This window comes from Marmota flaviventris, chromosome 10 (assembly GCF_047511675.1).
Source record: "Marmota flaviventris isolate mMarFla1 chromosome 10, mMarFla1.hap1, whole genome shotgun sequence".
Taxonomy (NCBI): domain Eukaryota; kingdom Metazoa; phylum Chordata; class Mammalia; order Rodentia; family Sciuridae; genus Marmota; species Marmota flaviventris.
The window spans coordinates 79,449,506-79,462,103 of NC_092507.1; the positions used below are offsets into that span (position 1 = coordinate 79,449,506).

Genomic DNA, 12,598 nt, shown 5'->3' on the forward strand with positions numbered 1-12,598 from the left:
TACAAATAATTGCTTAGGAGATTATCAATTTAAGTTGGTCATATGAATTATGCCTAAATTCATAGTAATGGAGAATATTGAAAAATGTATATGTTTGATATATTAAGTTTGATGCCCACAAATCTAACTTTTTTGAAGAGAAATAAATTGTTTTAAGTGTGGAATCTGTTTAGAAAATTTGGAAGAAAAATACTTATCTTGGAGGTAAGACTTTATATTCTATTGGGGAATTATGTAGACAGCATGATTAGGGATAATATTTAACACAAATGGTAGATTATTTTACTTTTTAAAGGGAAAACACAATTTTCATTTAAATTGTAGTCCATATGCCTTAACTTTTTGACAGTATTTAGATATAATAAATCTTAGAATTGGAATGGTTCTAAACAATGAGACATTCATTTGATAACTACATCCATTTCCATTACTAATTAGTGTTATTTGTGAATGCTCAACACATTTAAAGATGTCTAGGGAGTGAGAGGAAGAGAGATGAGAAAGAAGTGGTTAGCAGTGTTAGGTGATATAAATAACCTTGAAGAAATTCTATCTGAAATAGAGACAGTATAGAAAAATATTAGGGTGTTGTGTTCAATGTTTCAGAGACTTCCATGGCATGGTACAACTAAGCATTTCATATGGAATCTGTATGTTCAAGCTACCTCAGAGAAGAGCAGCAAACTATTTAGCAAGAGTAGAGGTTGTACTATCCAGAAAGCTCCAGCTAAGTGCCTCAACCCTGAGGGAGTGCAAGGACCCGGATTAAAGCAGAAGAATCCGGTTCACCAGTGTTGGCCACGTCGGGGGAGGAGTTTCAAATGCTGACACAGAACCTGTTGGGAGGACACCCAGCTGTCATTACTCACTGAGTACGCTACTAGTTGACTGGATTGAAAAATGTTTTCGGAGACAACCAATTATAAGCGTAAGTACTTTATATCTAGAAGCACTAGCCAAACTGCTGACTGCCTAATTATGGAGTTAGGAAAACAATTCTATAGAGGGGGGAAAAAAAGTGATGGACCTGTCTCCAAGGTTTGTATATTCTGAGATAGATGATATTAGAAGTTCTTAATAGGTTGTTTGCACGATCAGGGAGACACCTGGCCTCTCCTCCCACTGAACCCCCACCCACAGGTGCCCATCCTAGAAATCAGGCAAACTTCTTCGTGTCTCATCTTCTGCAGGTGACCAACTGGGCCACCTGCATAGGAGATAAGAGAAATGGACTCCTATCTCATGCCGTGACAACTTCCCCAAATAATTATCGGACGATTTGTCCTTTTTCATGATTTTCTGAAATAACTTATAGTAAAATTATAATACTTTATTAAAAAGAGAATCGGAGGCATGCTGTATTCGCATTTGACGTTCAACCTTCCACATTTCAATGATTCCCAAAAATCTTAAGATCGAAGCATCAGGCCTGAAATGAGAGATCTCCTAAACCAACAAGATTTTTAATTAACACCGCGCCCCACACACCCACACACCCACCCACCCACACCTCCTCAATCTAAACCCGAGGATGTGGATGAGGTTTCTTTGTCAGGGTGCTCCGAAGACGAGGAAACCACCGGCGGGAAATGCGGGTGTCTGCAGTTGCCTCAGTTAAGGGAGCTCCGGGCAGAGAAGGGGCAGTGGGCGTCTTTTCCTCCTCTCCCTTTCCATCTTGGAGGCAGGAATCCGAGTGGCGACAGGAGTGGGGCGGACGGTTCGCCTACCAAGGGACACAGAGAACAGACCTCGTGCGTGAGAGGCGCGAGTGGGGAGGACATCCTCGAGGGTACCCCGCCGGTCGCAGCCAAGCGAGCGCGGGTCCGCCCCGATCCCAGGGTGCACCGCGCCCCGCCCCCTCCCCGCTCCACGTCCCGCCTTCCCTTGGCCCAGGCCCCCTCCCTCCCGGCTCCGGGAGGCGGGGACGCGGCGGCGGCTTCTCCAGTCGTGTCTCTCTCACTCACTGGGGAACCCGGCGGTGGCGGCACCTTTCGAGGCAAAGGCGTTCAGACGCGAGCCTGCCGGCTAGCCAGAAGAAGAAGTCGGACACACTGACTGCGAAGCCGACGGACGTACAGACAGCGGATCTGCCAGACGATCCGAGTCGCCTCAAGTTCCGCCATGAGCTGGGGCACGGAGCTGTGGGTGAGTGCGAAAGAGGGGCGCCCCGCATGGTTCCCCAGCTCCCTGGAGGCGCGGGCTGGCGGGCGCCGCTGACCGTCGGCAGCCAGAGCGCGTCAGGCGGTCCCGCTTCGGCGCTGTCGGATGGTGGGAGTCCCGCTCCTCTTTGTGTGTGGCGCTTTCTTCCCTCCTCTGCTGGGCGGTCGAGGGGACGGCCAGACCACTCTCCCGCCTCCGCCGCCGCGGAGGGGCAGCGCCCTGGACGGCCCCGGAGAGGCCCGCGGGCTCCCGCGTCCGCCGCGTTCTTCTCGCGTCCTCTCTCCCTTCCCCGCCTTCACTTTCCGGACGCTTGGCTCCGCGCCGGCTGCTCTCCTCTCCCTTTGTATCTGCCCGCCTGGAGGCGGGGGAGGGGGCCCATTGTCCGGAAGGGGCGCAGTTCGCTGGCGGGGAGGGCGTCCTCTGCGACCCCCAGCCGGGGCTAGTGACTGTGGGGCTGGGGCGGCTCCCTGCGGGGCGGCGCCGCCCAAGCCCCAGGTAGGGGGAGCTGGGCGGCTTTGTTCGGAGCCCGGCCTCCGGCCAGCCAGGCCCAGCCCACACACCCATTTTCCCTCTCCGTGCCTTAGTTCTCCGGATCGGCGTACCTCTGGGGGACTCCCGACTGGGTTACCCCGGCTTCAGCCCTTGGGCTGCAGCATTGGCTTTTGTGATCTGAATTAGACTGAGTGATCCTTGGGGAAGCTAATTTTGTCAAAAGGAGCGCTCGGCCGCTGGGTTGCTTTATTTCCCTTCCGTTCTTTATCCTCTCTCGTCCTCTCTCCTTTTCTTTCTCTTTTCTCCTTGCCTTTCTTGGGCTCTGGAGGCTCCAGAATATGCCCAGTATCTGGCCAAGGTGCGGGTGGAGGGTAATAGGTCTGAGAATTTGTTCCCGACGCCGCCACGGGAGGGTGGAGGTGTGGAGGGCAGTGATTTCTCAGGTGCGGCAGGAGAAACCCGCAGCGTGGGGGCGCTGTCCCGAGAGCCGCGCGGCCTCGGCCACTCCCCTTTTTATCCCACCTGTGCATATTTTCCGTGCCTTTTGTTTGCGAGAGTCTCGGGAAATCTCTGCACAGAAAGGGGAGAAATAACTTTCGAGTTATGTAGGTGAACTGTTAGGATGGGAGTGAAAGCAAATCCGATTAGTTGAAGAACAAAATGTTTTCTTATTTTTCACGTCTTACAGATAGGGAATTTTTTAACTGAAAGACTTTAGAATGCATCTAGTTGAACCCCTATTTAGCGAGCCCAGGAATCTCCTGCAACATGAACTAGTACCTGCCCTGTCTGCAAACACACCATCCAAGAGAAAAATATCGCAGGAGCCTATCTATTCCGTTTCTAAGATAACATTAATTGTTCTAATAATGGGGAGGAATGTACATAAATGAATTATGTAAAATTCAGCTTTTTACATTGATTAGGATCTTAATTATTAATACCTTTTTACTTAGTACGTTCTGATTGATTGCAGTGTCATGAACAGAACTGGATATAGTTTTGTTTCCCATTTTCATAATTAGAAGAGCACCAAGTTACATCCCCAGCCCTTGTTGATTTTTATTTTGAGATATAGTCTCACTAACTTGTCAAGGCTGGTGTGGAATTTGCGATTATCCTGTCTCAGCCTCCCAAGTCATCGTGATCACCCTATGAAATTTTTATTTCTACATCCCTTTTTTTTTGGTACCGGGAGTTGAACCACCCAGGGATGCTTAATCATTGAGCCATATCCCCCAGTCCTTTTCACTTTCTGTGGAGAGAGGGTCTTGCTAAGTTGTTGAGGACCTCCGTAAGTTGCTGAGCCTGGTACAGAACTTGTCATTCTTCTGCTTCAGCCTCCTGAGTTGCTGGGATTACAGCCATCATGACTGGCTCTCTATCATTTTTTCAAAGACACGAAACTGCTGTTGGAATTTAGTTTTGTTCAAAAAATAAAGCAATTATTGTGTGTGGCATACAGAAAGTACAGTGTGTGTGTGGTGATATTTATTTCGAAGACTTATGGTATTGGCTCTACCTTGATAAAATTTAGAGTCATTTTGAGGTGACAGCGAAAATGCTTGGCACCAGAACAGATTTCCAGTTTTTTTTTTTTTTTAAAGAGTTTGGAATACTTGCATTTACATAATGAGGTATTTTTGAAAATCTAAACACAAAATTCATTTGTTTCATATACATCTTACACACATAACCTGAAGATAATTTTATACAGCATTTTTACTGTGCTTGTGTTTTGACTGTGACTATCGTAGGAAGTCAGGTGTAGAATTTTCCACTTGTGCCAGCACGTTGCAAAAATTTGGGATTTCAGATTTTCAAATTAGCTGTTCTCAACCTGTATTACTTTTGTAACTCCAAAATAGTAACCTACATTGATATTACTATCTGGAATGCCCTCTCTTGACCAATTCCTATTAACTCCCTCTCTCCAGCCTATACTTTCTGGGTGTATTCTCTTTATTATGGGACTACCACATTATATTATTATTTTTTGAAACAGGTCTTGTTATATGCTATGTTGCCCAGCGTGTTTTTTTTTTTTTTTTGGTAGCAGTTGTTGATCTCAGGGTCATACAACCACTGAGCCACACTCCCAACCCTGTTTTGTATTTTATTTAGAGACAGGGTGTCGCTGAGTTCCTTAGGGCCATGGTTGCTGAGGCTGGTTTTGAACTCCGGATCCTTTTGCCTCAGCCTCCTAAACTGCTGGGATTACAGACTGGGGCCACTGCTCCAGGCCCAAGTGGTTTTGAACTAGGTACAGCCCTGGCTTATTATTTCTTGTATATTCAAAGCTTAGGAAAATAGACATAGGATAAATATATATATATATTTTTTGTCCTGGGGAGTGATCTCCAGTGCTTTACCATTGAGCTATGCCCCCAGCCCTTTCTACTTTTTTTTTTTTTTTTTGGTGAAACAGGGTCTCACTAAGTTGTTTAGGGCCTTGTTAGGTTGCTGAGGTTTGCCTCAAACTTGTGATCCATCTGCTTCAGCATTCTGAGTCCTTGGGATTATAGGCATGCACCACTGTGCCTGTCAATATTTGTTTATATCTTATTTTCCCTTCTGTTGGTTAAAAAAAAAAATTGTCCTGTTCAGCATTGTATTGCAGGTAGTGTTGGTATCAGTGAAGGAGGGTGAGAGTTATCAAGGTACCTGTTTTATATCACCATTCCATTTTGATGAAAATAAGATGGAAACTGGAGAGCTGCTTCTAACAGGTGTTTCCTTTTCTTTGCTACTTCCAGGGCCACTCATTTCCACTCCTCTTCCTTGCCTTTCTCTCCTCCCTTCCTTCTTTTTCTCCCTCTTTACCTTTCTTCCTTCCTTCTTTCCTGGGGATTGAACCCAGGGATGCTTAACCATTGAGTCACATCCCCAGCCCTTTTTTTAAATGTTTTATTTAGAGACGGGGTCTCACTGAGTTACTAAGCACCTCACTAAGTTGCTGAGGCTGGCTTTGAACTCATCCTTCTGTCCGCCTCCTGAGCTGCTGAGATTATAGCCTCCCAAACTGCTGGGATTACAGGCATGTGCCACCTCACCTGGCTGCCTTTTTCTTAAAATACTTGCTCTCTTTTCTCCTTTTTCCAATCTATAAAATGTGTTTGGCTGGAAACTTCAACAACAACAACAAAAACCAAAAAATTGGGCTGGGGGATATAGCTCAGTTTGTAGAGTGCTTGTCTTGCATGCACAAGACAATGGGTTCAATCCCCAGCATCACAAAAACAAAAAACAAAAAAATTTTCTACCTGTTTATTTCTGTTTATCAGCCCTTGTTTGTAGATAGAAAACATGGCAAGAGAATAGTATTGGTTTATTAACTGAGTATCTTTTGTATCAGTAGGTAGTATCTAGTAATCTTCAATTTTTAAATTCAGTTTAAGAGCAAAAAAAAAGATACTTTGGGGTGAATATAATCATACCTGCAGCATATTAACTGATAGGAAAAAATACATTAAAGTTTTGTTTTATAGGATGCAAAAATTGCCTTATATTTCAGTTCAACTATGTATATCTGACATACCACAAAGATAAAAACAGACCAATGCTTGATTGTTTAACAGATGTTTATTTCTTGCTCATCATAGCCTATGCACTAAACTAGGCTTTGTGGGGGGCATGCTAAAAGATCAGTTGGCTAGCTGTATGAGCCTCGAATAGCATATAAAGTGAAATAAGACTTTAGAAGTAACCCTGAAACAATTAGAGAGTGACTAATGGAATTTAAAGCTGTGAAAAATTACTCGATTCTTTGTATGGAAAGCTTTAGGAAGGCTGTATCATTTCACCTGGGTTTCGAAATAAGGAGGGTTATGCATGTGGGAGTTCCTGAGAAGTTCCTAGAGGGCAGAGAGCATGTATTATTCATTGCTTATTCATTGTCTGATTCATTGCTTTCTCCTCAGCTATCAGCATACTGCCTGGCATAAAGCCTGACATTGGTAGGATCTTTAGTGCACGTTGGCTGCGCTGACCTCGGTGTAATAGTTAGATTTGACTTGAATTTAAGTGTAGAATGCCTGAAAAGTGATAAAGGGTAGATTGGGACTGATGAAGGGTAGATTGATCTGGCTGAATGCTTGTCTCATGAACCTAGTGTGTGTGAGAGAGAGTGTGTGTGTAATTAGGTATTAGCATATAATTAACCCGATTTTCAGACCATTTAGACTATTTAAAAATCCACCAAAGGAAATCTTAGTTTGTGTTAGTAGAAGGGATTACCTCTTTCTTCTTCTAATTTCTTTGTTGGAAGGGGAATTCTCTGGGTTTTAGAAGATGTAAGTTGTATTGGTATTATCATTTCTGCAAAAATACTGGAAGTATGTTGGTTCTTTTAATAATATGATATGGTTCTGAAATCAGTTGTATTTTTAAAAAAAAATTTTCATAGTTGTAGAGTGACAGAATGCCTTTATTTTATTTGTTTATTTTTATGTGGTGCTAAGGATCCAACCCAGTGTCTCACATGTGCTCTACCACTGAGCTATAGTCCCAGCCCCCAGTTGTATTTATTTTTTACTTACATTATTACTGCAACTTGTTTGTATTGTCCTCCCTTCTTATCTGTGACTTATTATTTTTACTTTTATGTCAATTTAGTTACTAGAGTTGTTTCTGAAGATAAAGGGGGTATATACTGGGAAAAAGCAGTGAGTTTTAATACCCCAGTTTCTGCTTTAATTATTAGTTTGTGAGTTTTCTCATGTAACAGAATGATTCCCAAAGAGAATCTAAATTTCTCATTCCTGCCACTCAATCCCAAACTACCTCTCCTCCCATCTGTTGCCCACTGCTCTTATAAACCAAATGCTTCAGCTCCATCAATATCTTCCAACCCTCCTTTTATCTCCTCACATCTCTACTTATTCCTGTTTCTCCCTCTGCTTGGCATACCCCTTGATGATAGAAGGAAAAATGCTTTAAAAACTGGAAATTATGGGCTGGGGATGTGGCTCAAGCGGTAACGTGCTTGCCTGGCATGCGCGGGGCACTGGGTTCGATCCTCAGGACTACATACAAATAAAATAAAGATGTTGTGTCCACCGAAAACTAAAAAATAAATAAACTGGAAATTACACTTTGATCATAGACTGTTGGGGTTACAGATAATATAATATTGTAATCTGTACCTTTCATTGTTTTTCTTTTTTTCCTAAAATAAGTTGTGGTAAAACCTATGATTGCTTTTGCATAATTTTCATTGACTAGTGCTTTGAAACTTCTTTCACAGCATAAGGGATGCTGTCAGGCATTGTAAGATAATATCTGACTGCTTTGTTAATGTGGGATTCAGCACTTAGAATTTGTATGGAAACTAAGAGAAGAATAAGAAGAAAAAAAATATCCCTATTATAACCAAAATAACCAAATTAGTTATTAATATTTGTTGTTTAGGGGCAGTTTTTCTTGGGAACTAATTAGCAGATTTAAAAAAATCTCATGGAGAGGCTGGGGTTGTGGCTCAGTGGATAAATAAAATCAAAGTATTGTATCCAACTACAACAACAAAAAAATCTCATGAGGGATGTGAAATAGTATTCTATACTTGTTATAGTTTTAAAAGCATAAATGTATGGAGGTAGATTTTCCTACTTTTGGCACACTATTATTTTGTTGTTTTTAGGAGTAAAAGGTATCTGTTGTGTTCCAGCTGTGTCCCTGCTGTATACTCAATTTTTAGGAAAGGAATTGGCATTCAATCAGCTCTCAAATATTTGTTGACTCAGTGGAAGAATTCAGTGGATCGCTATAACTTTATACTCATTATGTTTTGAATACTAGGGTGGTTTAGTTTTTTTCCCTCAAGGTGTACATAGTTAGTCCTCTGTGGGTTCTACACATGTGGATTCAACCAACTGTGGATTGAAAATATTCAGGAAAGAAAATTACACTATACAGGAAATATAAAATTTTTTTTCTTGTTGTTATACCTGAAACAATTCAGTATAATAGCTGTTTACCTAGCATTTACATTGTATTAGGTATTAATAATAATCTAGAGATGAATTAAAGTTTTTGGGAAGATGTGCAGGAGTACATGAATAGGTTATATGCAAATATTAGGCCATTTTATTTGAGGGACTTTAGCATTTGCAGATAGTATCTGTGGGAGGTTCTGGAGCCAGTCTCCTGTGGATTCTGAGAAAGGACTGTACCTTTCATGTCTTTGACCTTAGGAGTCATTTTTGTAATCTGGAAATATAACTAGTGACTTTTCATATGAAAAATTTCTCTATTTAGGTCTGGGATTCTCATTTCTTTGATTTTTTTGAGTATAATTGATTAGCTTAAGGGATAACATATTCATGGCCTTCTAGATTCTAAAAATTAGAACAGTGAACACCCAGTTGTTTGTTACATACTTTGACTATTGATGGTCAGTATTGATGGTCATGTATAAGAAGGTCAGTGTAAATTGTCTGAGGCTATTATTAATTGATAAAAGATTGATTTTCAGAGAGTAAAATGTTAAGATGTCACTGAAATTTTTGGTAAATGTGAATGGTTAGAGGTTATCTTTTTCTAGTATAAATTATAAAAGTCAAAATCATTGAAGTAGAATAGCTGTGGTAAATAGCTTAAAAAAAAAAGCCACAGAAACCATTGCTTTCAGGGCGGGGGCGGGTGTGCTCTGCCACTGAGCCACAACCCCAGCCCCATAGGTTTGATTCTCAGCACCACGTATCAATAAATAAAATAAAGGTCCATTGACAACTAAAAAAAAAAAAAGAAAAAAAAAAAACGATTGCTTTTGAATCAATCTTCTGGACCAACCTAGATTATAAACTAAATTAACATACTTTACTATTTGCCAAGGATGAAAATAATTAATAATAGTTTTCTTTTTTATCTGAATATTTCTTTATTTCACCGTCATTTTTAAGGTTTCATTAAGGTGTAACATTCGTAAGTATGCAAATCTAATATGTACAGCTTAAAGATTTTTTTGAGATCATGTAATTTTATTTTTTTTCTTTTGACATTTTTAATTGATGCATAATTGTACATATTTATGGTAAAATGTTTTCTAACTGTAAAATGACCTTTAGTTTAAGTACATTTTTTTCAACTTTTCTATTTGTTATTTTTAGATATGTACGACCATAAAGCATATTTTGACATATATACATGGAGTACAACCCATGCCCACACCCACCCCCTCCCTGAAAGCAATGGTTTCTGTGGATCAATTAGGATCCCATTTTTGCGGTTGTACATAATGTGGAGTTACACTTGTATTTCATATATGAGTAAAGGCAATTTATGTCTGATTTATTCTACTGTCTTTCCCATTCTCATCCCCCCTTCCTTCCCTTCGTTCTCCTTTGTCTAATCCAATGAAATTCTATTTTTTCCTTGCCTACTCTCCTTAATTGTGGGTTAGCATCCACATATCAGAGACAACATTTGGTCTTTGGTTTTTTTGAGATTGGCTTATTTCACTTAGCATGATGTTCTCAGTCCCATCCATTTACTGGCAAATGCCATAATTTCATTCTTTAAAAATATGGAATGCTTCATGAATTCATGTGTTATCTTTGCTCCAGGGCCATGCTAGTCTTCTCTGTGTCATTCCAATTTTAGAGTACCTGCTATTGAAGTGAGCACTTAAGGATTTCTTTTTTTTGGTGGTGTTGGGGATTGAATCCAGGGCTTTATGTCTGCGAGGCAAGCCCAGGGCTTTATGTCTGCGAGGCAAGCACTGTACCAACTGAGCTATATCCCCAGCCCATGGGTTTTTTTTTTTTCTTCATGTAACTCCCACCACGATCAAGATAAGGAAATTTCCATAGGCTATCTCAGTTAAATACCTTTCTCAAAGGTAACAACTATTCTGATTTGTATCAGGATGGACTAGATTTTAACTTCATATAAATTATATCACACAATATAAACTCCTGTATGTGACTTCTTCCATTTAACATGATGTTTGTTAGAATCATCTCTCTGTGATTAGTTGTATATTTTATTGTATTTATAGTGTTTATATTTTCTTTTGCCTTGTACTTGGGGTCACTACTAGTCTGGGACTACCTTAAACCAAGTTTAAGGCTTGAAATTCTGTTATGTGAATTCTGATTTAATAACCATGTAACAGAATTCTATCCCCTTATCTCCTGCTGTGTTATTAAAACTAAGATCTAGTTTTTTGGGATTGGCAAACATCCTAGGAAAGAAGCAGTTTGTGTGCTTTTATATCTTTCTGGATCCTCTCTTTTATTTTACTGTGACCTTGCAATTCCTTATTATTTTGGCTTGTCTTTATCTTTTTTTGAAATATATTTTATATAGATTATATTCCAATTTTAATAAAGTGGAATAGTGGTAACTGATCCAAATAAGCTAGCTTGCTATGACTGGAAACAGGAAGTTCTTATGTTGAATTCAAGATTTTTGCTATTTTATTTGTAACATCTAAGCTGGTTTTGTTATTTTGTTTTCTGAATGAATGTTTAAAGTAGTATCTTCTGCTTGCATTTTGGAGCAATAATATTGCCTTAGTTTGTTATTTAGATCAAATAAAGTTTTTTGGGGGAAAATGGATATTCATGTGCAAAGGAATGAAATTAGCTCTTCATCTCACACCTTATAGGTTGATTAAAAAATCAACTCAAAATGGATTAAAGACTTAAGTGTAAGACCTGAAACTGTAAAAATACTAGAGGAAAACCAGGGGAGAGTGTCATGACATTGGGCCTGGAAAAGATTTTTGTTGCTCAAAAGCACAGGCAACAAAACCAAAAATAGATAAATGGATTTATATAGAACTAAAAAGCTTATGCACAGCAAATGAAACATCAAAGTGAAGTAAAAAGCTATGGAATAGGAGAATGTTTGCAAGACAGTTTACTGATATTCAAAATATATAAGAAACTCAACTCAATATCAAGAAAACAAATAACCTGATTAAAAAATGGGCAAAGGACATGAATAGACATTATTCAAAAGAAGACATACAGGGCCTGGGGTATAGCTTAGTGTGGTATAGCACTTGCCTAGCATGTACAAGGCCCTGGGCTCAATCCTAGCACCATTAAAAACAAACATGAGTGGCCAACAGGTATGTGAAAATGTTCAACCTCACTAATCATAAGAGAAATGCAAATTAAAACCCAAGAAGATGTCACCTCACATCTGTTAGAATGGCTATTGTCAAAAAAAAAAAGAAAGATAAATTTTGATGAAAACTCCAGTACACTATTGTTTGGAATGTAAATTAGTATAGCCATTATGTAAAACAATGTAGAGGTGCCTTAAAGAATTAAAACTAGAACTGCCATATGATCCAACAGTCCCACTGCTGGATATATATTAAAAGCAAATGAAATCAGTATGTTGAAGAGATGTCAATCCTCCCTTGATTATTGTGCATTATTGACAATAGCTAAGATATGGAATTGCCGTGGTTTGAATGTGTGTGTACCCTCCAGAATTCATGCTGAAACTTCATCCCCCGATGCATCAGTATTAAGTGGGGCCTTCAGAACGTGATTTGGCCCTGAAAACTCTGCCTTCGTGGATATGATTAGAACCCTTATAAAAGGGTTTATGGGAGAGAATTCACCCCTTCCATCCCTTTTTCCCCTTTTACCAAGTGAAGACACAGCAACAAGGTGCCATATTAGAAGCAGAGAACAGTACTCTGCAGATGCTAGTTCTGCTGATTCCTTAATCTTGGATTTCCCAACCTCAGAACTATGAAAAATAAATTTGTTTTTTAATAAATTATCTGGTCTCAGGTATTTTGTTGTAGTGGCACAAGTGGACTAAAACAAGAATCAGCCTAGGTTAAGTATTCATCAGTGGATGAACAAATAAAGAAAAATGTATAAATGCAATGGAATACTGTTCGGCCTTCTTTTGAAAGAAGGAAATCCTGACATTTGGGTCAGCGTGGATGAACCCAGAGGACATTATATAAACCAGGCAC

The 12,598-nt window shown here is 40.0% G+C and overlaps 1 protein-coding gene and 1 non-coding gene across 4 annotated transcripts in view; one reads left to right on the top strand and one right to left on the bottom strand.

Moving 5' to 3' along the window:
- The first annotated feature begins 1,925 nt into the window (after window positions 1–1,925).
- The window catches only part of Fnbp1l (formin binding protein 1 like), a 112,470-nt gene continuing 101,797 nt past the window's right edge, over window positions 1,926–12,598 (top strand). For 2 of the 3 annotated variants that reach the window (XM_071618066.1, XM_027935164.3), the window contains exon 1: window positions 1,929–2,145. In XM_071618066.1, coding sequence (XP_071474167.1) covers window positions 2,122–2,145 — 24 coding nt within the window. In that variant the 5' untranslated portion in view covers window positions 1,929–2,121. Of the gene's footprint in view, window positions 2,146–12,598 lie in introns of all 3 variants that reach the window. The other variant, XM_071618067.1, reaches the window with a different exon arrangement.
- Window positions 10,169–10,275, bottom strand: LOC114092692 (U6 spliceosomal RNA). The gene has a single exon (XR_003582773.1). It is a non-coding gene; the product is annotated as a U6 spliceosomal RNA (small nuclear RNA).